Source organism: Hyperolius riggenbachi, chromosome 3 (assembly GCF_040937935.1).
Source record: "Hyperolius riggenbachi isolate aHypRig1 chromosome 3, aHypRig1.pri, whole genome shotgun sequence".
In the NCBI taxonomy this organism is placed as follows: domain Eukaryota; kingdom Metazoa; phylum Chordata; class Amphibia; order Anura; family Hyperoliidae; genus Hyperolius; species Hyperolius riggenbachi.
Window position 1 is genome coordinate 502,218,872 of NC_090648.1, and position 27,316 is coordinate 502,246,187.

The window sequence follows — 27,316 nt, forward strand, 5'->3', positions numbered from 1 at the left end:
TTAAAGAGAGCCTGTAACAAAAAAAACTCCCTCTGGGGCGTACTCACCTCGGTAGGGGGAAGCCTCAGGGTCCCAATGAAGCTTCCCCCTCCCCTGTAGCTGCAGGCAGTCCAGCGCTGGCTCCTCCGAAGCGTCTCGGGAATCCTGGCTCGACTAGCCTGAGAAGGCTTGATATATTTACCTTTCCTGGCTCCAGCGGGTGGCGCTGTTGCGGCTCTCAACACAGAGATAGGCAGAAGTAGCCTACGCAGGTGCAGGAGACTTGCGCCTGCGCAGTAGAGCGCACCGACAGCGATCGGGTATTTCCGCCTATCTCCGAGCGGAGAGCCGATACTGCGCCTGCGCTGTAGACTGGAAGGTAAATATTTACATCCCCGCTGTTCGGAGGGCCAGAGCAAGACCGCCGTGGGACACAGGAGGACGGGGGAAGCCTCGATCAGATCCGGAGGCTTCCCCCACCCGAGGCGAGTACCCCCCAGGGGAACTTTTTGTCGTTACAGGTTTTCTTTAAGAAATTGACATCCATTCTCTAAAAAAAAAAAAAAAGCCCATTAAATTCGATATCTCACTCGAATATCGCGAATGGCCACCTTCAGTTGATTTGAACATATATGGAAAGGAAATGAACAGCACTACTTAAAACAGGCAAGTGCCTACCTGCAAAAGAGTGCAAGCCCCACTTGTGGGATAAAATACACACTGAGCATACACATGACCTGTCTACCACTGAAGGATGTTAGTTTCCATTAACAGCTTGCATGCAACCTATTAAGTACTCGTCCCTCCCACTGCGAAGAAGTCAATCCTCCATGGGAGGGGCCTAACACTAAATAAATCCTAACCTATGTATATGCATAGCCTGGGTGCGGCTAATCAAGTAAATTCGAAAATTGAAAATTGCACAAAATATATATATGCTGAGCTTCCGTTTGGGTTCAAGGTGCATTTGCAGTTTCTGGGGGGGGCTCAGCGCACCTCTGATGGAGGCCATTCGGAGGCGGCCTGGTGATGCGCTGATCCACCTTTTGCGCAATTTTCAATTTTCGAATTTACTTGATTAGCCGCACCCAGGCTATGCATATACATAGGTTAGGATTTAGTTAGTGTTAGGCCCCTCCCATGGAGGATTGACTTCTTCGCAGTGGGAGGGACGAGTACTTAATAGGTTGCATGCAAGCTGTTACAGGAAACCAACATCCTCCAGTGGTAGACAGGTCATGTGTATGCTCAGTGTGTATTTTATCCCACAAGTGGGGCTTGCGCTCTTTTGCAGGTAGGCACTTGCCTGTTTTTAAGTAGCGCTGTTCATTTCCTTGCTATGTACTAATGTAATTCATTTTGGTCAGCTGCTCCCACTTAACAGCTTTGCTTTTGGTGTATATGCAGAGCCTCTGTTTGGGTTCAAGGTGTGTTTGCAGTTTCTGGGGGGGCTCAGCGCACCTCTGATTGGAGGCCATTCGGAGGCGGCCTGGTGATGTGCTGATCCACCTTTTGCGCGATTTGAACATATAGTATTAACTATCTTGCTGGTTAGTCTGTACCTCTCGGTGTTACAAGCCCTACTGCATAGAGCCAAATTAATCCATGCCATGCACTGATGAGGATCAAACAATCCGAAACAGTCTGTATGCATGTTGGATTATTCTGGCTCTGTACAAATTAACAAGCTGACACATCATTGCATTCCAGCGGTTCTGGAGGTGTGTTTAGCTTCTAAGGGTACAATGGTTAATTTGCATATGTTCAGCAGTGATGCACTGGGAGACATCTCAAGCTCACTCCAACCTGAATTATCGCAAATTCTTCCTGTTTTAAGAAAGCAGACTTTTGTTTTTATTATTTTCAACATGGTTTTCATTTTTTTTAGACTATTTAGAACAGTCTAAGCAAGATTGTAATATATAACAACAAAAATAAGTAATACAAAAAAAAAAACCCTTTATAAAGGTGAAACTAGAAAAATTTGAATATTGTCCATTTATTTCAGTAATTCAGCTTAGAAGGTGAAACTAATATATAAAATAGGCTCATTACAAGCAAAGCAAGACATTTCAAGCCTCTATTTCATATAATTTTGATGATTATGGCTTACAGCTTATCAGAACCCCAAAATCTCAGAACATTAGGATATTGTGAGAATGATCAATATTCTAGGTTTAAAGTGTCAGACTAATACGCTAATTAATGCAAAACACCTGCAAAGGGTTCCTATTTCATAAATTAGTACCTGTAATTAAAAAAAGTTCCCCTGGGGGTACTCACCTCGGGTGGGGGAAGCCTCCGGATCCTATTGAGGTTTCCCCCGTCCCTCTGTGTCCCACGGCGGTCTCACTGTGCCCCTCCGAACAGCGGGGATGTAAATATTTACCTTCCTGGCTCCAGCGCAGGCGCAGTATCATCTCTCCGCTTGGAGATAGGCGGAAATAGCCGATCGCTGTTGGTCCGCTCTACTGCGCAGGCGCAAGTCTCCTGCAAGTCTCCTGCACCTGCAGACCCGACAGAGATCAGCTATTTCCGCCTGTCTCCATGCTGAGAGCTGCAACAGCGCCCCCGCTGGAGCCGGGAAGGTAAATATATCATGCCTTGTCGGGCTTGTCGAGCCCAGATTGCAGGACGCTTCGGGGGAGCCAGCGCTGGGCCGCCTGCAGATACGGGGGAGGGGGAAGTCTCATTGGAAACCCTGAGGCTTACCCCTCCCGAGGTGAGTACCCCCCAGGGGATGATTTTTTATATTAAGGAGTCTCTTTAAGTTGAATTACTGAAATAAAGCGACTTTTGCACAATATTCGAATTTACTCGTTGTACCTGTATTTTGAACATTGAGACGACTCGAGTTGTTGGTAAGTAGGGGACTGCCTGTATTTTTTTCCCACAACATGGAAAAATTATGGGATCAATTATGGGCAATATGTGGATTATGGCATTCTGCAAGGAACACCAAGAAGTCAAATATTCTATGGCGCTGGATTAAAGAGGAACTGCAGCCAAAATAACTTCATGAATAAAATTACTTCGTTTTTTTTTTTCAATTTAGAAATTAGTCGGGCGCTGTTAGCTCATTGTAAAATCTTTCTTCTCCCCGATTTTATTTTCTGAAATTTATCACAGGTGACGACATATTTAGTACTGACAGGTGATCTCGGCAGCATGTTTGTTTACTGAGAGTTCCAAAGCCAGTACAAATAATACCTAATTTTCCAGAGTATTCTTGGGAGAATTCTGCATATCTAAATAGCCTAGGCTGAACATCAAAGGGAGGGCAGGGCTACATACCAATATACAGCAATATATAGCTATAGGAGGTGTTTGGTGCTGAAACTAGGAAAATCAACATAATAGTGTGTACCCTGAATAATTTACTGCATTCTGCTATATGTCACTACAGGGCCTCTTTACTGCATTCTGCTATATGTCACTACAGGGCCTCTTTACTGTATTCTGCTATATGTCACTACAGGGCTTCTTTACTGCATTCTGCTATATGTCACTACAGGGCCTCTTTACTGTATTCTGCTATATGTCACTACAGGGCTTCTTTACTGCATTCTGCTATATGTCACTACAGGGCCTCTTTACTGCATTCTACTATATGTCACTACAGGACCTCTTTACTGCATTCTGCTATATGTCACTACAGGGCCTCTTTACTGCATTCTGCTATATGTCACTACAGGGCCTCTTTACTGCATTCTGCTATATGTCACTACAGGGCCTCTTTACTGCATTCTGCTATATGTCACTACAGGGCCTCTTTACTGCATTGTGCTATATGTCACTACAGGGCCTCTTTACTGCATTCTACTATATGTCACTACAGGACCTCTACACTGCATTCTGCTATATGTCACTACAGGGCCTCTTTACTGCATTCTGCTATATGTCACTACAGGGCCTCTACACTGCATTCTGCTATATGTCACTACAGGGCCTCTTTACTGCATTCTACTATATGTCACTACAGGGCCTCTTTACTGCATTCTGCTATCTATATATATAATAGACTAAGAGCCATATCCTATTCAAGGTGATAAGTAGCTTGCAGATGCGAGCTACTTATCACCTTGCCATCGCGCGAGGATTACCGGCAAATCCTATTGCCCATATCCTTCGCGCGATGGACGATCGTTAGGGAGCATTACTCAGGCGAAAGCCTGAGCGATGCTCCCTTTTACCGGGCGATGGGGAGTGAGGTTTACGCTGTGGTGCTGTCCATCAGCACCACGGCCTCACTCCCCACACATGCGCACTCGCCCGCCGCCATCTTCCGCCGCTGCATCTGGGGGTCTCCTTTAATAAGGAGACCCCTAGAGCTCCCCGTCGGGTCGCCGCACAGTTTAGAAGCCCCCGCGCAGCTCTGCACCGGCACCCCTGTTGGCATACATACCGCCGCAGATCTCTCGCCGCAAAATCCGTCGCGTAATTACAGTGTATCTAACACTGTAATTACTGTCCGCATAGAAGGAGCCCGGGCAAAGCATCTTTGAATCTGCAGCCTGGGCTCCCCATTGGTCCGCTGTCTGAGCCATTTTATTGGTTTAGACAGCGGACCAATGGGGAGCCCGGCTGCAGATTCAAAGATGCTTTGCCCGGGCTCCTTCTATGCGGACAGTAATTACAGTGTTAGATACACTGTAATTACGTGACGGATTTTGCGGCGAGAGGCGGCGGGTGATCTGCGGCGGTATGTATGCCAACGGGTGCCAGTGCAGAGCTGCGCGGGGGCTTCTAAACTGTGCGGCGACCCGACGGGGAGCTCTGGGGGTCTCCTTATTAAAGGAGACCCCCAGATGCTGCGGCGACGACGTGCATTAGCTAGTTTAGACCTGCTTTTTGCAGGTCTAAGCTAACGCTCATGTCTGCCGGGAAGCATCGCTTCCCGGAGACATGATAAGGGTAATTGGATTCGGTGTTAAGAACTCGCTGGGCGATTATATCGCCCAAGCGAGTTCTTTTCCGCCTGGGGGGGTCTAAAGTTTAATTAGATTAGGCGATGCCCCCATCGCCTAAGTTAAGAACTCGCCAGTGCTTAGCGCTGGCGAGTTCAGCAATAGAATATGGCCCTAAGTGCCTTAACCTTCAAACAAGAAGAAGAAGTACTTTGCATGAGAAAATGTATGCGTGCTTAAACACCAAGTTTAAGGCCTCTTTTCCACGGACTGTTGAGCTGTGTGCTCAGCAAGCAGTTACCAGGCAGCAGCGAGCAGTTACCAGGCAGCAGCGAGCAGTTACCAGGCAGCAGCGAGCAGTTACCAGGCAGCAGCCAGCAGTTACCAGGCAGCAGCCAGCAGTTACCAGGCAGCAGCCAGCAGTTACCAGGCAGCAGCCAGCAGTTACCAGGCAGCAGCCAGCAGTTACCAGGCAGCAGCCAGCAGTTACCAGGCAGCAGCCTGCAGTTACCAGGCAGCAGCCAGCCGTTACCAGGCAGCAGCCAGCCGTTACCAGGCAGCAGCCAGCCGTTACCAGGCAGCAGTGAGCAGTTGTGAGAGTTTGAGAGGCATTTCACTGCCTATCAACAGTCCATGGAAAAGAGGCCTTACCCAGGCAAGTCTGACTTTGCAAATCTGGCCTAATTGGATATTCATGAGGCAATGCTCATGCAAATGCATGCACAAACCAATACCGCAAAGCAGTCACCCTGCTACATGCTACATTAGCACTATCCACGAGCGCCACGGGGAGGATTCCCAATGCCCCCTTTTTATACAACCGGGGGGACCGCAGGGTCCCAGGCTCTCCCACTGCCTGGAAACCACAGCGGCACCCCCGAGGGGGAGGCTGGGTGGCGCAGGCGACCCCCCAAGTGTGGCCGGGGAGAGCCGTCTGCACCCACCTCCCAATATTAAAAACGGGCACTTACCTTAACGTCCATTGCTTTCTGCTACATGCGCATTAACTTGGAGGTACCACATGAGAAAGGAGAGAAGCATGGGTCACCCCGAGCTTTAGAGCTCAGGGCTTGCTCACATACAGCAATCCAGAGGGGGGGGGGGGGGGGGGAGGACAGGCGCAGACAACTCACTCCAGGGTTCACACCACCGGAGCAAGCCATCCACCACCTGCCTCCAGAGGATACAAACTGCACAAAATGCTTTCCATGAGAAAATTAATGCGCATGTAGCAGAACCCAATGGACGTTAAGGTAAGTGGCTGTTTTTAATATTAGGAGGTGGGTGCGGACGGCTCTCCCCAGCGCTGGCCACGCTTGGGGGGGGGTCGGCTGCGCCACCCAGCCTCCCACTCCGGGGTGCCGCTGTGGTTCCCAGGCAGCGAGAGAGCACTTTGCGGTATTGGTTTTTTGACCCTGCATAGTTTGGCATGCGAAAGCAAATGCATATTTGCATGAGCATTGCCTCATGAATAGCCAATTAGGCCAGATTTGGAAAGCCAGACTTGCTAGGGTTAAACTTGGTGTTTGAGCACGCATAATTTTTCTCATGGAAAGCATTTTTTGCAGTTGTATCCTTTGGAGGCAGATGGTGGATGGCTTGCTCTGGTGGTGTGAGCCCTGGAGTGAGTTGTCTGCACCTGTCCTCCCCCCACCCCAGTGTGTTGTATGTGAGCCAGTCCTGAGCTCTAAAGCTCGGGGTGACCCATGCTTCACTCCTTTCTCATGTGGTGCCCCCAAGTTAATGTGCATGTTGCAGAACGCAATGGACGTTAAGGTAAGTGCCTGTTTTTAATATTGGGAGGTGGGTGCGGACGGCTCTCCCCGGCGCTGACCACACTTGGGGGGGGGGGGGGGGGGGCGGCTGCACCACCCAGCCTCCCCCTCTGGGATGCTGCTGTGGTTCCCAGGCAGTGAGAGAGCCTGGGACCCCGCGGTCCCCCCCCCCGGTTGTATGGGGGCATTGAGAAGCCTCCCCGTGGTGCTCCTGGATAGTGCTAATGTAGCATGAACTAATTCCCGCAGGGCGATCGCTTTGCGGTATTGGTTTTTGGACCCTGCATAGTTTGGCATGCGAAAGCAAATGCATATTTGCATGAGCATTGCCTCATGAATAGCCATTTAGGCCGGATTTGCAAAGCCAGACTTGCTAGGGTTAAAGGGAAGGTTCAGGGAGGGTGGCTAAAAAATAAAAATCAGTTTCCACTTACCTGGGGCTTCCTCCAGCCCGTGGCAGGCAGGAGGTGCCCTCGCCGCCGCTCCGCAGGCTCCCGGTGGCCGACCCGACCTGGCCAGGCCGGCTGCCAGGTCGGGCTCTTCTGCGCTCCAAGGCCCGGCACTTCTGCGTCCCACGCCGGCGCGCTGACGTCATCGGACGTCCGCCGGGCTGTACTGCGCAGGCGCAGTAGTTCTGCGCCTGCGCAGTACAGTCCAGCGGGCGTCCAATGACGTCAGTGCGCCGGCGTGGGACGCAGAAGTGTCGGGCCTTGGAGCGCAGAAGAGCCCGAGCCGGCCAGGTCGGGTCGGCCACCGGAGACCACCGGGAGCCTGCGGAGCGGCGGCGAGGGCACCTCCTGCATGCCACGGGCTGGAGGAAGCCCCAGGTAAGTGGAAATTGATTTTTATTTTTTAGCCACCCTCCCTGAACCTTCCCTTTAAACTTGGTGTTTGAGCACGCATACATTTTCTCATGGAAAGCCTACTTCTTCTTGCTTCAAGGTTGAGACACGTACTCTATTAGATAGATGCGGCGTATGCTACGACGCGGGTTGGCTAGTATGTCACTATAGGGCCTCTTTACTGCATTGCGCTATATGTCACTACAGGGCCTCTTTACTGCATTCTGCTATATGTCACTACAGGGCCTCTTTACTGCATTCTGCTATATGTCACTACAGGGCCTCTTTACTGTATTCTGCTATTTGTCACTACAGGGCCTCTTTACTGCATTCTGCTATATGTCACTACAGGGCCTCTTTACTGCATTCTCCTATATGTCACTACAGAGCCTCTTTACTGCATTCTGCTATATGTCACTACAGGACCTCTTTACTGCATTCTGCTATATGTCACTACAGGGCCTTTTTACTGTATTCTGCTATATGTCACTACAGGGCCTCTTTACTGTACTCTGCTATGTCACTACAGGGCCTCTTTACTGTACTCTGCTATATGTCACTACAGGGCCTCTTTACTGTACTCTGCTATATGTCACTACAGAGCCTCTTTACTGCATTCTGCTATATGTCACTACAGGGCCTCTTTACTGTACTCTGCTATATGTCACTACAGAGCCTCTTTACTGCATTCTGCTATATGTCACTACAGGGCCTCTTTACTGTATTCTGCTATATGTCACTACAGGGCTTCTTTACTGCATTCTGCTATATGTCACTACAGGGCTTCTTTACTGCATTCTGCTATATGTCACTACAGGGCCTCTTTACTGCATTCTGCTATATGTCACTACAGGGCCTCTTTACTGCATTCTGCTATATGTCACTACAGGGCCTCTTTACTGCATTCTACTATATGTCACTACAGGGCCTCTTTACTGCATTCTGCTATATGTCACTACAGGGCCTCTTTACTGCATTCTGCTATATGTCACTACAGGGCCTCTTTACTGCATTCTGCTATATGTCACTACAGGGCCTCTTTACTGCATTCTGCTATATGTCACTACAGGGCCTCTTTACTGCATTGTGCTATATGTCACTACAGGGCCTCTTTACTGCATTCTACTATATGTCACTACAGGGCCTCTTTACTGCATTCTGCTATATGTCACTACTGGGCCTCTTTACTGCATTCTGCTATATGTCACTACAGGGCCTCTTTACTGCATTCTGCTATATGTCACTACAGGGCCTCTTTACTGCATTCTGCTATATGTCACTACAGGGCCTCTTTACTGCATTCTGCTATATGTCACTACAGGGCCTCTTTACTGCATTCTGCTATATGACACTACAGGACCTCTTTACTGCATTCTGCTATATGTCACTACAGGACCTCTTTACTGCATTCTGCTATATGTCACTACAGGGCCTTTTTACTGCATTCTGCTATATGTCACTACAGGGCCTCTTTACTGCATTCTGCTATATGTCACTACAGGGCCTCTTTACTGCATTCTGCTATATGTCACTACAGGGCCTCTTTACTGCATTCTACTATATGTCACTACAGGGCCTCTTTACTGCATTCTGCTATATGTCACTACAGGGCCTCTTTACTGCATTCTGCTATATGTCACTACAGGGCCTCTTTACTGCATTCTGCTATATGTCACTACAGGGCCTCTTTACTGCATTCTGCTATATGTCACTACAGGGCCTCTTTACTGCATTGTGCTATATGTCACTACAGGGCCTCTTTACTGCATTCTACTATATGTCACTACAGGGCCTCTTTACTGCATTCTGCTATATGTCACTACTGGGCCTCTTTACTGCATTCTGCTATATGTCACTACAGGGCCTCTTTACTGCATTCTGCTATATGTCACTACAGGGCCTCTTTACTGCATTCTGCTATATGTCACTACAGGACCTCTTTACTGCATTCTGCTATATGTCACTACAGGGCCTCTTTACTGCATTCTGCTATATGTCACTACAGGGCCTCTTTACTGCATTCTGCTCTATGTCACTACAGGGCCTCTTTACTGCATTCTACTATATGTCACTACAGGGCCTCTTTACTGCATTCTGCTATATGTCACTACAGGGCCTCTTTACTGCATTCTACTATATGTCACTACAGGGCCTCTTTACTGCGTTCTGCTATATGTCACTACAGGGCCTCTTTACTGCATTCTGCTATATGTCACTACAGGGCCTCTTTACTGCATTCTGCAATATGTCACTACAAGGCTTCTTTACTGCACTCTGCTATATGTCATTACAGGGCCTCTTTACTGCATTCTGCTATATGTCCCTACAGGACCTCTTTACTGCATTCTGCTATATGTCACTACAGGGCCTCTTTACTGCATTCTGCTATATGTCGCTACATGGCCTCATTACTGCATTCTGCTATATGTCACTACAGGGCCTCTTTACTGCATTCTGCTATATGTCACTACAGGGCCTCTTTACTGCATTCTGCTATATGTCACTACAGGGCCTCTTTACTGCATTCTGCTATATGTCACTACAGGGCCTCTTTACTGCATTCTGCTATATGTCACTACAGGGCCTCTTTACTGCATTCTGCTATATGACACTACAGGACCTCTTTACTGCATTCTGCTATATGTCACTACAGGGCCTCTTTACTGCATTCTGCTATATGTCACTACAGGGCCTCTTTGCTGCATTCTGCTATATGTCACTACAGGGCCTCTTTACTGCATTCTGCTATATGACACTACAGGACCTCTTTACTGCATCCTGCTATATGTCACTACAGGGCCTCTTTACTGCATTCTGCTATATGACACTACAGGACCTCTTTACTGCATTCTACTATATGTCACTACAGGACCTCTTTACTGCATTCTGCTATATGACACTACAGGGCCTCTTTACTGCATTCTGCTATATGTCACTACAGGGCCTCTTTACTGCATTCTGCTATATGTCACTACAGGGCCTCTTTACTGCATTCTGCTATATGTCACTACAGGGCCTCTTTACTGCATTCTGCTATATGACACTACAGGACCTCTTTACTGCATTCTACTATATGTCACTACAGGACCTCTTTACTGCATTCTGCTATATGACACTACAGGACCTCTTTACTGCATTCTGCTATATGTCACTACAGGGCCTCTTTACTGCATTCTGCTATATGTCACTACAGGGCCTCTTTACTGCATTCTGCTATATGTCACTACAGGGCCTCTTTACTGCATTCTGCTATATGTCACTACAGGGCCTCTTTACTGCATTCTGCTATATGACACTACAGGACCTCTTTACTGCATTCTGCTATATGCCACTACAGGGCCTCTTTACTGCATTCTGCTCTATGTCACTACAGGGCCTCTTTACTGCATTCTACTATATGTCACTACAGGGCCTCTTTACTGCATTCTGCTATATGTCACTACAGGGCCTCTTTACTGCATTCTACTATATGTCACTACAGGGCCTCTTTACTGCGTTCTGCTATATGTCACTACAGGGCCTCTTTACTGCATTCTGCTATATGTCACTACAGGGCCTCTTTACTGCATTCTGCTATATGACACTACAGGACCTCTTTACTGCATTCTGCTATATGTCACTACAGGGCCTCTTTACTGCATTCTGCTATATGTCACTACGGGGCCTCTTTACTGCATTCTACTATATGTCACTACGGGGCCTCTTTACTGCATTCTACTATATGTCACTACGGGGCCTCTTTACTGCATTCTGCTATATGTCACTACAGGGCCTCTTTACTGCATTCTGCTATATGTCACTACAGGGCCTCTTTACTGCATTCTGCTATATGTCACTACAGGGCCTCTTTACTGCATTCTGCTATATGTCACTACGGGGCCTCTTTACTGCATTCTGCTATATGTCACTACAGGGCCTCTTTACTGCATTGTGCTATATGTCACTACAGGGCCTCTTTACTGCATTCTACTATATGTCACTACAGGGCCTCTTTACTGCATTCTGCTATATGTCACTACAGGGCCTCTTTACTGCATTCTGCTATATGTCACTACAGGGCCTCTTTACTGCATTCTGCTATATGTCACTACAGGGCCTCTTTACTGCATTGTGCTATATGTCACTACAGGGCCTCTTTACTGCATTCTACTATATGTCACTACAGGGCCTCTTTACTGCATTCTGCTATATGTCACTACTGGGCCTCTTTACTGCATTCTGCTATATGTCACTACAGGGCCTCTTTACTGCATTCTGCTATATGTCACTACAGGGCCTCTTTACTGCATTCTGCTATATGTCACTACAGGGCCTCTTTACTGCATTCTGCTATATGTCACTACAGGGCCTCTTTACTGCATTCTGCTATATGTCACTACAGGGCCTCTTTACTGCATTCTGCTATATGACACTACAGGACCTCTTTACTGCATTCTGCTATATGTCACTACAGGACCTCTTTACTGCATTCTGCTATATGTCACTACAGGGCCTTTTTACTGCATTCTGCTATATGTCACTACAGGGCCTCTTTACTGCATTCTGCTATATGTCACTACAGGGCCTCTTTACTGCATTCTGCTATATGTCACTACAGGGCCTCTTTACTGCATTCTACTATATGTCACTACAGGGCCTCTTTACTGCATTCTGCTATATGTCACTACAGGGCCTCTTTACTGCATTCTGCTATATGTCACTACAGGGCCTCTTTACTGCATTCTGCTATATGTCACTACAGGGCCTCTTTACTGCATTCTGCTATATGTCACTACAGGGCCTCTTTACTGCATTGTGCTATATGTCACTACAGGGCCTCTTTACTGCATTCTACTATATGTCACTACAGGGCCTCTTTACTGCATTCTGCTATATGTCACTACTGGGCCTCTTTACTGCATTCTGCTATATGTCACTACAGGGCCTCTTTACTGCATTCTGCTATATGTCACTACAGGGCCTCTTTACTGCATTCTGCTATATGTCACTACAGGACCTCTTTACTGCATTCTGCTATATGTCACTACAGGGCCTCTTTACTGCATTCTGCTATATGTCACTACAGGGCCTCTTTACTGCATTCTGCTCTATGTCACTACAGGGCCTCTTTACTGCATTCTACTATATGTCACTACAGGGCCTCTTTACTGCATTCTGCTATATGTCACTACAGGGCCTCTTTACTGCATTCTACTATATGTCACTACAGGGCCTCTTTACTGCGTGCTGCTATATGTCACTACAGGGCCTCTTTACTGCATTCTGCTATATGTCACTACAGGGCCTCTTTACTGCATTCTGCAATATGTCACTACAAGGCTTCTTTACTGCACTCTGCTATATGTCATTACAGGGCCTCTTTACTGCATTCTGCTATATGTCCCTACAGGACCTCTTTACTGCATTCTGCTATATGTCACTACAGGGCCTCTTTACTGCATTCTGCTATATGTCGCTACATGGCCTCATTACTGCATTCTGCTATATGTCACTACAGGGCCTCTTTACTGCATTCTGCTATATGTCACTACAGGGCCTCTTTACTGCATTCTGCTATATGTCACTACAGGGCCTCTTTACTGCATTCTGCTATATGTCACTACAGGGCCTCTTTACTGCATTCTGCTATATGTCACTACAGGGCCTCTTTATTGCATTCTGCTATATGACACTACAGGACCTCTTTACTGCATTCTGCTATATGTCACTACAGGGCCTCTTTACTGCATTCTGCTATATGTCACTACAGGGCCTCTTTGCTGCATTCTGCTATATGTCACTACAGGGCCTCTTTACTGCATTCTGCTATATGACACTACAGGACCTCTTTACTGCATCCTGCTATATGTCACTACAGGGCCTCTTTACTGCATTCTGCTATATGACACTACAGGACCTCTTTACTGCATTCTACTATATGTCACTACAGGACCTCTTTACTGCATTCTGCTATATGACACTACAGGGCCTCTTTACTGCATTCTGCTATATGTCACTACAGGGCCTCTTTACTGCATTCTGCTATATGTCACTACAGGGCCTCTTTACTGCATTCTGCTATATGTCACTACAGGGCCTCTTTACTGCATTCTGCTATATGACACTACAGGACCTCTTTACTGCATTCTACTATATGTCACTACAGGACCTCTTTACTGCATTCTGCTATATGACACTACAGGACCTCTTTACTGCATTCTGCTATATGTCACTACAGGGCCTCTTTACTGCATTCTGCTATATGTCACTACAGGGCCTCTTTACTGCATTCTGCTATATGTCACTACAGGGCCTCTTTACTGCATTCTGCTATATGTCACTACAGGGCCTCTTTACTGCATTCTGCTATATGTCACTACAGGGCCTCTTTACTGCATTCTGCTATATGTCACTACAGGGCCTCTTTACTGCATTCTGCTATATGTCACTACAGGGCCTCTTTACTGCACTCTGCTATATGTCACTACAGGGCCTCTTTACTGCATTCTGCTATATGTCACTACAGGGCCTCTTTACTGCATTCTGCTATATGTCACTACAGGGCCTCTTTACTGCATTCTACTATATGTCACTACAGGGCCTCTTTACTGCATTCTGCTATATGTCACTACAGGGCCTCTTTACTGCATTCTGCTATATGTCACTACAGGGCCTCTTTACTGCATTCTGCTATATGTCACTACAGGGCCTATATATGATTGTATGAAATGACAAAGCAATGTAAACATTCCAAGGTCTCTGGTTCAATACAAACAAAATAATTCTCCCAAGGCAGGTAGCCTGAAAAGTATTCCAATCAGCTGATTCTGATGACGTCACTGTGAGATAGACATTGGACTAAAGTTAGTGTTAACTCATTAGGTAGCCACACACCATACAATTAAAAGATCCAATTTTTCGCCTATTCGATAACTACGATCGGTTGTCCCAAAAAACCAAGAGCTTTTCTTTCTTTTATTCAATCGATAAATCCGATTGGATTTCCTTTTTTTTTTTTTTTCTTCTGATTTTTGGAGATTGGACATGTTGGAAATTTCAGACCAACTTTATCAAGAACTAGCTGATTGCCCGGCGTTGCCCGGGTATGTATTTGGCTGGTGTCGGCTCCACCAACTTTTTCTAACCCTAACACACAATTACTCACTGACCAAGTTTGTGAGCTTTGCGGTCTTTGGTATCAATAATTTGCATTGAAATGAAAAAATCAGATTGGCTGTTTGTGGCTCCACCCCCTTTTCTGAATTTGAGCCCCAGTCACCCAATAACCAACTGTACCAGGTTTGAGGCCTGTGCCATTAACAGTTCAAGAATGGTAGCAATTAAATATTCCCCTTGAAAAGCAATAGGTGGAGCCTAATTTTGTAGGCTCCACCCACTTTTCTGAATATTAATCCCAGTCACCCAGTGACCAACTGTGCAAAGTTTAAAAACCCTGCCATTAACAATGTAAGAATGGCTGCAGTTTACATTTTCCCAGTGAAATTTGTATTTGTCTCCACCCACTGATGACCTGGCGTTGCCCGGGTATGTAATTGACTGGTGTGGGCTCCGCCCACTTTCTAACCCTAACGCACAAACACTCAATGACTAAGTTTGTGAGATTTGGGGTCCTTGGCATCAATCATTTGTATATTCCCATAGAAATTAAACAAATCCGATAGAACGTTTGTGGCTCCGCCCCTCTCCAGCATTTGAACCCCAGTCACCCAATGACCAACTGTAGCAGGTTTGAGGCATCTGCTATTAACAGTGTAAAAATGGCAGCAATTTAAATATTCCTCTTGAAAATCAACAGGTGAATTTTGATTGGCTATTATAGGCTCCACCCACTTCCCTGAATATTAATCTCAGTCACTCAGTGACCATCTGGGCAAAGTTTTTGAACCCTGCCATAAACAGTGTAAGAAGGTCTGCAGTTTACACTTTCCCAGTGAAATTTGTTTTTGGCTCCGCCCACTTTTTGTAACCTGGACACAAAGTCACTACTCAATTACCAATTCTGTGAGCTCTGGGGTCCTTGGCATCAATAATTTGTATTTTCCCATGAAATGAAACATATCTGATTCACCATTTGTGGCTCTGTCCCATTTTCTGAATTTGAACCCCAGTGACCCAATGACCAACTGTACCAGGTTTGAGGCTTGTGCCATAAGAGCAAGAATGGCAGCAATTTTAATATTCTCCTTGAAAAGTGACATGTGATTTTTGATTGCCATTTTTAGGCTCCTCCCACCTTTCTGAATATTAATCTCAGTCACCCAGTAACCAGCTATGCTAAGTTTAAGAACCCTGCCATTAACAGTGAAGAAGGGCTGCAGTTTACAATTTCCCAGAAAAATCTGTTTTTAACTCCACCCACTTTTTGTAACCTTGACACACAGTCACTACTCAATGACCAAGTTTGTGAGCTTTTGGGTTCCTGGCATCAAAATTGTGCTAATGGAAGCAGTTTATCCAGCAAAGAAATCTGGCTGTTTTTGGCTCCGCACCTTTACTGAATTTGAACATTTTTGCATTTTACCATTGAAATTAAACAAATCTAATTGGCTGTTTTTGGCCTGATCCCTTCAGAATTTAAACCCCAGTCTCCCAGTGACTGACTGTAGCAGATTTTAGGCCTCTGCCATTAAGAGTGCATGAATGGCAGCAATGTAAATATTCCCCTTGAAAATCAAAAGGTGAATTTTGATTGGCTGCTGTAGGCTCCACCCACTTTTCTGAATATTAGTCCCAGTCACCCAGTGGCCAACTGTGTCACGTTTGAGAACCCTGCCAATAACAGAATGGCTGAAATCAATCTAACAAATCTGATTGGCTGTTTGTGGCTCCACCCCTTTAGTGAATTTGGACCCTAGTCACTCAATGACTGACTGTATCAGGTTTGAGGCCTCTGCCACTAACAGTGTGACAATGGTAGCAATGGGAATATTCCCCTTGAAAATCAATAGGTACATTTTGATTGGCTGTTGTAGGCTCCACCCACATTTCTGAATATTCATCCCAGTCACCCAGTGGCCAATTGTGTAAAGTTTGGGAACCCTGCCATGTTAAAAATGTAGTTGTTGGCACCGCCCACTTTTTCTAACCTTGACATACAGTCACTCAGTTATCAAGTTTATCGGCTTTGGGGTCCTTGGTATCAATACTTTGTATATTCCCATTGAAAAATAAACAAATCTGGCTGTTTGTGGCTCCGCCCCCTTTCCGAATTTGGACCCCAGTCACCCAGCGACCAACTGTACCAGGTTTGAGGAATCTGCTTTTCACAGTATAAGAGAATGGTAGCAGATGAAATATTCCCTTTGAAAATCAAAAGGTGAATTTTTATTGGCTGTTGTAGGCTCCACCCACCTTCCAAAATCTTAATCTCAGTCACCCAGTGACCAACTGTGCAAAGTTTGAGAACCCTGCCATTAACGGTGTAAAAATGGCTGCAGTTTATATTTTCCCAATAAAAGTTTTTTTGGCTCCGCCCACTTTTTGTAACCTGGACACACAGTCACTCAATGACCAAGTTTGTGAGCTGTCAGGTTCCTGGCATAAAAAATATGTGAATGGAAGCAGTTTATTCACCAAGGAAATCTGATTGGCTGTATGTGGCCCCGCCCCTTTAGTGAATTTGGACCCCAGTCACCCAATGACTGACTGTAGCAGGTTTGAAGCCTCTGCCATTAAAAGTGTAAGAATAGCAGCAGTTTAAATATTCCCCTTGAAAATCAATAGGTGAATTTTGATTGGCTGTTGTAGGCTCCACCCATTTTCTTGAATCGTAATCGTATTCACCCAGTGACCAAGTGTACCAAGTTTGAGAACCCTGCGATTAACAGTCTAAGAATGGCTGCAGTTTACATTTTCCCATTTAAATGAATGGCTGAAATTTGATTGGCAGTTTTATGCTCCGCCCACTTTTCCTGGATTTGTAACCTCGGTCACCAAGTGACCAACTGTGCCAAGTGTGGGGACTGTGGCTTGATTACTGTGAGAATGGCAGCCTTTTACATTTTTTCCATTGACTTGAATGGGTGAAATCTGATTTGCTGTTTGTAGCTCCGCCCAGGTGTGCAGGGGGGACCCGAGACCCCCAGAACATATCATCCCAGGTAGTAAGGGATCTGTGTACCAAGTTTCGCGTGATCGCCACACACACACACACACACACACACACACTACACACACACACTACACACTACACACTACACACACACACTACACACTACACACACACACACACTACACACACTACACACTACACACTACACACACACACACTACACACTACACACACACACACACACACACACACTCTACACACACTACACACACACACACACACACACACTACACACACACACACACACACTACACACACACACACACACTACACACACTACACACACACACACACTACACACACACTGTACACACACACTGTACACACACACTGTACACACACACACTGTACACACACACACTACACACACACACTACACACACTACACACACACACTACACACTACACATACACACTACACACTACACACACACACACACACTACACACTACACACACACACTACACACTACACACACACACTATACACACACACACACACACACACACACTACACACACACACTACACACACACACACTACACACACTACACACACACACACACACACTACACACACACACACTACACACACACACACACACACACACACACACACACACACTACACACACACACACACTACACACTACACACACACACTATACACACACACACACACACACACACACACACACTACACACTACACACTACACACTACACACTACACACTACACACACACACACACACACACACTACACACACACACACTACACACACACACCACACACACACACTATACACACACACACACACACACACACACACACTACACACACACACTACACACACACACACACACTACACACACACACACACACACACTACACACACACACTACACACTACACACACACACTATACACACACACACACACACACACTACACACACACACACACTACACACACACACACACTACACACACACACTATACACACACACACACACACACACACACACACACACACACTACACACTACACACTACACACACACACACACACACACACACACACACACACACACACACACTGTACACACACACACACACACACACACACCTACACACACACACACACACACACACTGTACACACACACACACTACACACACACACACACACACACACACACTGTACACACACACACACACCCTATTTTATATATATGGATTGTATGGTGTGTGATGGATTGTCAATTGCTTGATGTACAGTTCCAATCAATTTTTTCTGAGCTTGCAATTATTTTATTCATGATTGGGGAAAAATTGAACATAGGTGTGTGGTACATTGGTCCGATTTTTGAATTGTTACGGTCAGTCAGAAAAATTGATTGCGATTCTTCAATTTAACAGATATTTAAACAATTGTATGGTGTGTGGTCCGCTTTATGATTAAAGCAACAGGCTTAGTGTTGTTTTTTTTATATACATTTTTTATTTCCTGGCAGGTGTGTGCGGTTTGATAGTGCCCCAAGAAGATATGCCCTTTTGTGACACTGGCGTCTGCCCAGACATCATCATGAATCCTCACGGTTTCCCATCTCGTATGACGGTAGGTGTCTTTCTGTCCTTTCATTTTTTAATTTCTGTTTATGAATTAATATTTCGTACCTCTGACTTCTGGCTGTGTTTAGTGATTACATGCCATAGAGCCATAGAATCCCAGCCAGGGCACTATCTGCACAAAGTTTGTATGTTCTCCCCGTGTCTGCGTGGGTTTCCTCCGGGCACTCCGCTTTCTTCCCACATCCCAAAAACACACAGATAAGTTAATTAATTGGCTTTCCCTTAAAGGGATACTGTAAGGGGGTCGGGGGAAAATGAGCTGAACTTACCCGGGGCTTCTAATGGTCCCCCGCAGACATCCTGTGCCCCCGCAGCCACTCACCGATGCTCCGGCCCCGCCTCCAGTTCACTTCTGGAATTTCTGACTTTAAAGTCAGAAAACCACTGCGCCTGCGTTGCCGTGTCCTCACTCCCGCTGATGTCACCAGGAGTGTACTGCGCAGACACAGACCATACTGGGCCTGCGCTGTGCGCTCTTGATGACATCAGCGGGATCGAGGACACGGCAACGCAGGCGCAGTGGTTTTCTGACTTTAAAGTCTGAAATTCCAGAAGTGAACTGGAGGCGGGGTCAGAGCATCGGTGAGTGGCTGCGCGGGCACAGGATGTCTGCGGGGGACCATTAGAAGCCCCGGGTAAGTTCAACTCATTTTTCCCCGACCCCCCTACAGTATCCCTTTAAAGGGGAACTGAAGAGAGAGGTATATGGAGGCTGTCATGTTTATTTCCTTTTAATCAATACCAGTTGCCTGGCAGCCCTGCTGGTCTATTTCTCTGCAGTAGTATCTGATTAAAACCAGAAACAAGCATGCAGCTAGTCTTGTCAGATCAGACTTATAAGTCTGAACCACTGAAACACCTGATCTGCTGCATGCTTGTTCAGGGGCTATGGCTAATAGTATTAGAGGCAGAGGATCAGCAGGGTTGCCAGGCAACAGGTATTGTCTAAAAGGAAATAAACATGACAGCCTCCATATACCTCTCTCTTCAGTTCCCCTTTAAAGTGGAATATAACCCAGTATTTCGTCTTTGTTCTAAAAGATTATTTACAGCATATAATCAACTAACACAATGGTTTTTTTTTTTTAGTAAAACAGCATTTACAGGGTTACATCACAGGACTGACTTTTTCTCCTGCAGGGGCTGCCACATCGGAACTGGTGATTAGCTTATCTTCTGTACACATTCTTTACTTGATACAATTAAGTAAACATTCTCTGGATGTGCAGAAACTTATGCTAATGAGTCCTGGAGTGAAACACGGGTCAGAAATCACTGCTGCTGCATTTACAACAGAATTACAACAGTTATGAATAAAATGCACCAGCAGCTTTCAAAGTAAATAAACTGAACTTTGGGAAGTTATAATTTAGAAATTTTAATACTTGTGCACAAAAGCAAATATGATAATTGTATGGGTTATAAAAAGTAGGAAAACTCATTTTTGTTGACTGTTTTGTCTGCGTTTTAAACTGCTTTAAAAATTGTCCCTACGCTAGGATACCTACAATGCACAGTACTTGCATGTGACTATGGTAGGGATTAGATTGTGAGCTCCTCTGAGAGACTGTGACAAAACTATATACCCTGCGGAAGATGAGTTGATTTCAGTGAATTTTATATAGTAAATAAGGAGAAAACTGTTCCAGGCAGTTTTCATCATTATTGCCTCTGATTGATGCCAATCTTGATGTTATTTCCTCCCTTACTTTTTTTTTTTTCCTCCTAGAAACTGCGCTATCTATCTTGCTTTGTAAACACGTGAGCACAGCATAGATCAGATTTCAGAAGCTTCTGCACAGGGGTGAGGCGTATTTCCCTTCTCAGCCTCGTGTCACACTGAACTGCCCTCAGCCAATCAGTGAGGAGCAGTAATGTGGGGAGGGGAGATAGCAAGCTTCCCTCTCCCCGACAATGTACCAGAACAGAGCCGGGCTGACTAAGATACGATTTATTACAGTGGAAACATTTATGATTATATTGGAATGCTTGCATTGTAGGGTCATGAAGTTGACTACTTAACCAGCCTGGCGGTATGGACGAGCTCAGCTCGTCCATCACCGCCGGAGGCTGGCGCTCAGGCCCTGCTGGGCCGATTTGCATGAAATAAAGTGCAGCACACGCAGCCGGCACTTTGCCAGCCGCGTGTGCTGCGATGCGCCGCGAGCAGCGGCGAAAGAGGGTCCCCCCAGCCGCCCGAGCCCTGCGCAGCCGGAACAAATAGTTCCGGCCAGCGCTAAGGGCTGGATCGGAGGCGGCAGACGTCAGGACGTCGGCTGACGTCGATGACGTCACTCCGCTCGTCGCTATGGTGACGATCTAAGCAAAACAAGGAAGGCCGCTCATTGCGGCCTTCCTTGTTTATTCTGGGCGCCGGAGGCGATGGGAAGAACGCCTCCGGAGCGCCCTCTAGTGGGCTTTCATGCAGCCAACTTTCAGTTGGCTGCATGAAATAGTTTTTTTTTTATTAAAAAAAAACCCTCCCGCAGCCTCCCTGGCGATCTTATCAGAACGCCAGGGTGGTTAATGAGCACAGAGCAGTGAGTAAATGGAATTTGATTTTGTGGCTGACAATCCTGCTTTCAGAAGAGAGCCAGCTATGGCACTTCCTATGTTCCTGCCAGTGCAGGTTTACTTTGACTCCTCAGTTTTAGGAGATTTTTGGCATATTCCTTCCGGCTATACTTCCGGCTGAACTGTTGCAGTCTAAAGCTGTAATATCAGGTAAAGGAGACTGTTTTATTGGTTTAGCTGGACTGGTATTTAAACGACTTTTAGTCGTCTTTATGGACAGGATCTGCTTACGTTTCAGAGACTTGCTTGAAAATTATCTACTTGTTCATAAATGAGGGAAATCCATTTAACAGTTTTCCAGAAAGTGAAACTAATAAACCTCCAGCTGCTTTTAATGCCAGTTTTAGAGACACTTGAGGGGACCAGCGAGAGATTTACATTCCCCGTTGGAAAATTGACTTCTAATCCAGAGCAATTCCATTGGTCACGCTTTAGAAGATTGCGGTGGTCTCCTGAAATGGCAACTGTTATTACGAGATAACTGTCAAGTCCAAACATTACACTTTATTTTAGGTCACAGCTTCGCTTTGACATCGGCCCTTGATGTTTTTTCTATTTATTTTTTTATTATGCAGCTTTATGTAGTCTTGAACGGTTGCGTCATGCGTAGTCTGTGTCCTGTTCTGCTTGACCTTTGTGATGTGAGTGGAGAAAGGACGGTGGGACGGGCACTGGTGTGGTGCAGCTTTGCCGATAGGTTGAATTTCCACTTCACTTGCTTTCCTTCACCTTCTCAGACCGTTAGTGCTAGACATGACGGAACAGATCACCACCCGTAGTCTATAGAATTTCCTCTCACCTCTCTTTCCTTTACCTCCACCGGCCATTAGTGCTAGACACAACTACCGGTAATGACTAGAACACATCACCACCTTGGTCTATAGAATTTTCTCTCGTCTTTCTTCCCTTTAACTCCACTGACCGTTAGTGATGGACATGATTAAAAGGATACCCGAAGTGACATGATGAGATAGACATGGGTATGTACAGTGCCTAGCACACAAATACCTAAACTGTTTTCCTTTTTTTCTTTCTCTGCCTGAAAGAGTTAAATATCAGGTATGTAAGTGGCTTGCTCAGTCCTGACTCAGACAGGAAGTGACTACAGCGTGACCCTCACTGATAAGAAATGCCCCTTGTTTATCTCTTTCTTGCACTCAGAAGCCATTTTCTGCTAGGAAAGTGTTTTATAGTTGGAATTTCTTATCCGTGAGGGTCACACTGTTGTCACTTCCTGTCTGAGTCAGGACTGAGTAAGCCACTTACATACCTGATATTTAACTCTATCAGGCAGAGAAAGAAAAAAAGGAACACAACCTAGTTATTTGTGTGCTTGGCACTGTACATACACATGTCTATCTCATCAAGTCACATGTCACCCCGGGTATCCTTTAAAGCTTGGAACAGATCTCCACCCATAGTCTATAGTCTACACTGCAGCAAATACGCACCTGTGAGGACCGCCCACTTCCAGAGACTCTCTGCCCACATCCAGGATTTTACCTCCACAGATGGAGAGGAAACTCTACATCCTACTGGGGGAGGAGGAAACAACCGTGCAAATAGCTGCCCGATATGTAACATCCTGCCACCAACTGAGAGGAACATGATTCCACATGGACTGTATATCCCCAATACCCCCCTATGGACTGTATATCCCAGCCCCCCATATTGTCCCTTACATCCTCCACACACCTATGGACTATATACCCCAACCCCCTATATCCTTCCCCTATTCCCACAATCCCCACTCCCCATGTTAATGTTTTGTTTTGCTTTGGCAATGCTAAATGTATTTGGTCCTGCCAATAAAGCTTTTTTGGATTGGATTGGAATTTCGTCTCGCCTCTCTTCCCTTTACCTCCACCGGCCATTAGTGCTAGACACAACTAAAGCTTGGAACAGATCTCCACCCATAGTCTATAAAATGTTCCCTTTCTCTCTTCCCGTTATCTCCACCGACCATTATTGCTTGACTTGAGAAAAGCCTGGGAGAGATAGTACATGACTGAAGCCCAGACTGACGTTCATGCTCAGATCAGATGACAATCTATTGTCCTGGTCGGTTCTTGCTCACCTGATGGTGGTTTAATTTCTGCAGTTTTTGCAAACCTTGGCCTACAGGCCCTGCTATACACCGTGTTTGGGTAGAACAGCTGCTTCAAATGGGGAGTTTCGAGGTTCTGCCCATGGTGGGGGCTTTGCCTGGTAAAGAGGGGCTACTGTACATAAGGGCTTCACATAGACTATGGAGCTGTTGATGCATACAGAGAAAGGGAACTGGCATACTTGAAGAGATGAGCGCGGCTGGCAGTACGAGACGATTGGCCTAGAGCCGTGATGGCTAACCTTGGCACTCCAGCTGTGCTGGAACTACAAGTCCCATGAGGCATTGCAATACTCTGACAGCTCTAAGCATCACTCGGGGAGGCAGATGCATGATGGGATTTGTAGTTTTGTCACAGCTGGAGTGCCAAGGTTAGCCATCACTGGCCTAGGGAATAATGAGTAGACGAGATGCTACTATAACAATTCCATCTTGCATGCAGATGGGATGCAACTTGGAAGCTAACAGGAAGTACATTTGATTGGTCCAATTCCATTCTCATTTGTTATCTTTACTTGGGGGCACAATTATAAATCTGGCCCTGCTTGAGGAATACATTTTTTTTTTGTATTTTTTCATATGAACACTCTCCCATTACCATCACAGCTGCATCTTTGTACAGGGTGCATCCACAGAGTGCTTTTTGTAAAAAATGTATATAATACTGAGAATTCCCCATGAAGAGATGGACTAGTCCGTAACCTGCTTGTTTCATCAGATTTCAACTAACTACCGTAATTGACCACAACATTGTAGAAAAGTAATTTATAGCTCATTTTACTCTGAAGGAATCCTACTTCTTATCTGTATGTGTTTACATGTATTTTACAATTTTAGTGATGGTGGTCCTTTAAGGAGTTTACATACAAGACATGAAGTGAGAGCACATGTTCTTGGTTTAGTAGCATTTCCTGATCAGCCCTAATTGATATACAGTAATGCAGCTTTTTTTTTTTCAATCAAATCTACTAAAATCCTGAGCATGAGGTATGGATGTCCTCTCTGTTAATTTTTGTGGTTTCCTTGTGATATGAGATTCTACGTGGTTAGGATACATTTATGTGGTATAACAGAGGCGCCAAGTAAAGTCAAATTAGTTAAAATTGTTAAAAAGGAGGAAGTGGGTGGACTCCTCTCCCTTCTGAAAAATGGCCAGACAACGGGCAGGCTACTTGAAGTTTAAAGTAACATTTATTATGAGCTCCAAAAGTACAACACAATTCAAGGGTAACAGTCCCGCTTATTCAGGCAAACAATTTTTGGAGGGAGCAAAGTCGGGTCAAGAGCCAGATACTGCGTCTCTGGACAGAGGCGCTGTATCTGGCTGTGTCCAGAGGCGCTGTATCTGGCTGTGTCCAGAGGCGCTGTATCTGGCTGTGTCCAGAGGCGCTGTGTCTGGCTGTGTCCAGAGGTTCTGTATCTGGCTCTTGACCCGACTTTGCTCCCTCCAAAAATTGTTTGCCTGAAGAAGCGGGACTGTTACCCTTGAAACGTGTTGCACTTTTGGAGCCCATAATAAATGTTACTTTAAACTTGAAGTAGCCTGCCCGTTGTCTGGCCATTTTTTCAGAAGGGAGGTGAGTCCACCCACTTCCCCCTTTTTACCAATTTTAACTAATTTGACTCTACTTGGCGCCTCTATTGTTATACCACATAATTGTTTAGTCCACCCTGGGTTTCGGGGTGTATCCCCATTTCCTTCTATCTACAGAGAGCGACTTCTTAACCCTGAGCGGGGTCAGGTTACAATTCTCCCCGCCTGCTTATCCAGTGGTTGCCTTGGTGGCGACCCGTCCTTGTGAGTACAATCATTGTGTGTGTTTGCATCAGACATCACCTTATTAGCATACTACACCATATCGGGCTCTCCCCCTTTCTTTCAAGCTGGTTAGAATACATGGTTCTGATCCAGTTCTATACCATGCCCGGAGAAGAAACTGAAAGTTTTGAAAGCACAGAAACTATGTAGAGTTGGTCACCAAAGGCGTTACCTGAACCAGTTTGTTGGTTTGATGTCTGCAGATCTGCTTCACGGCTAACACCAGACCACACCTCGCTCACTCTACCATAGTGGACTAAAGGATTGACCATACAGGTGTACAGTCTTTTCCCATCCTGACCATGAATATTGGGATTGTCCAGTGGTCATCTGATGGTCAATAGGTGTCACATATTTTAGGCCCGTCATTGTATTTTAGTCTTAATAAGAAAACCTAAAAAATTAGTCCTTCATGAAGTTCCGCATGTCTACATACAGGTTGGGAAGCTCATTGAACTCTTAGCTGGGAAGGCCGGAGTCCTGGATGGGCGCTTCCATTATGGAACAGCCTTTGGAGGCAGCAAAGTCAAAGATGTTTGTGAAGACCTCATACGCTACGGCTACAACTACCTGGGGAAAGATTACGTCACGTCAGGAATCACCGGGTAAGAACCTGAAACACAGTACAGTCCTGGTTATCCAGAATTCAACTACCCAACAGTCTAAACCAACTAGTACAAATCGCTGAAGGTCTTCACAGTGGTGAGGACCAAGTTCTTGGGCTGTTTGTGGACTCTGCTGTGCTGAAAGACTGGGCCTCACGGCTCCCCCAAGAATAACATACTTTCAGTTACTGTACAGTGTTCTCCCCAGAATTGTTTTCCAGCCGGGTGGCATGAAAAAGTAGAGGGGGGGGGGGGGGGGGGAGATGAGAGAATGCAGGGCCGGTGCTTCTGTGTGCAACTCTGCTTACAGCATATGAGCTGGTGAGCTAATGACAGCCAGGTGCAAACCAAAACTAGCCGGATGGAGCACCCGGCTAAAAGATCCTGGGGAGAACACTGCTGTATTTTAAAGTGTACCAGAGCTGAATCGTTGTAAGTTTTATACATACCTGGGGCTTACGCCAGCCTCATCTTCATGGATCTCCCACGGGTACTGGATCCCATAATTTCAGCCAGTCGTGGCCAGTCTGCGCAAAAGAAGTGCTCCCTCTACGTATCGCTGCGGCAGCTGCTGGAGAGATACGTAGAGGGCGCACTTCTTTTGCGCAGACTGGCTGCCACTGGTTACGGGAACCGGTACAGGAGCTGGAGAGGGCGGAGGACGGCGGGGTGGGAGCTATCCATGCGCATGGAGCTGGAGCAAGCCCCAGGCAGTGTTGCCAACCTCGGAAACACATTTTTACTGACAAAGCTCAAAAAATGTACTGACAAAACACTTTTTTTACTGACCTCTAATATTATTGAATTCAATAAAAGATATCACACATGCACCCTTACGTGCAATACACCGGCAACCACGTGGGGCGCGAATGAGGAAGAAGAGTGCAGTGGCGGCACTGGACTGGTTAAGTATTCATGCTCGCCATCTGGGGGGGGGGGGGGGGGGGGACTTTGATATATTTACATTTGGGA

The 27,316-nt window shown here is 46.0% G+C and overlaps 1 protein-coding gene across 1 annotated transcript in view; it reads left to right on the forward strand.

Annotated features, from left to right (window-relative positions):
• Nucleotides 1-27,316, forward strand: part of POLR3B (RNA polymerase III subunit B) — a 186,349-nt gene that overhangs the window by 147,461 nt on the left and 11,572 nt on the right. The window contains 1 exon segment of the mRNA XM_068278323.1: nt 26,178-26,344. Within this exon segment, the coding sequence (XP_068134424.1) occupies nt 26,178-26,344 (167 nt within the window).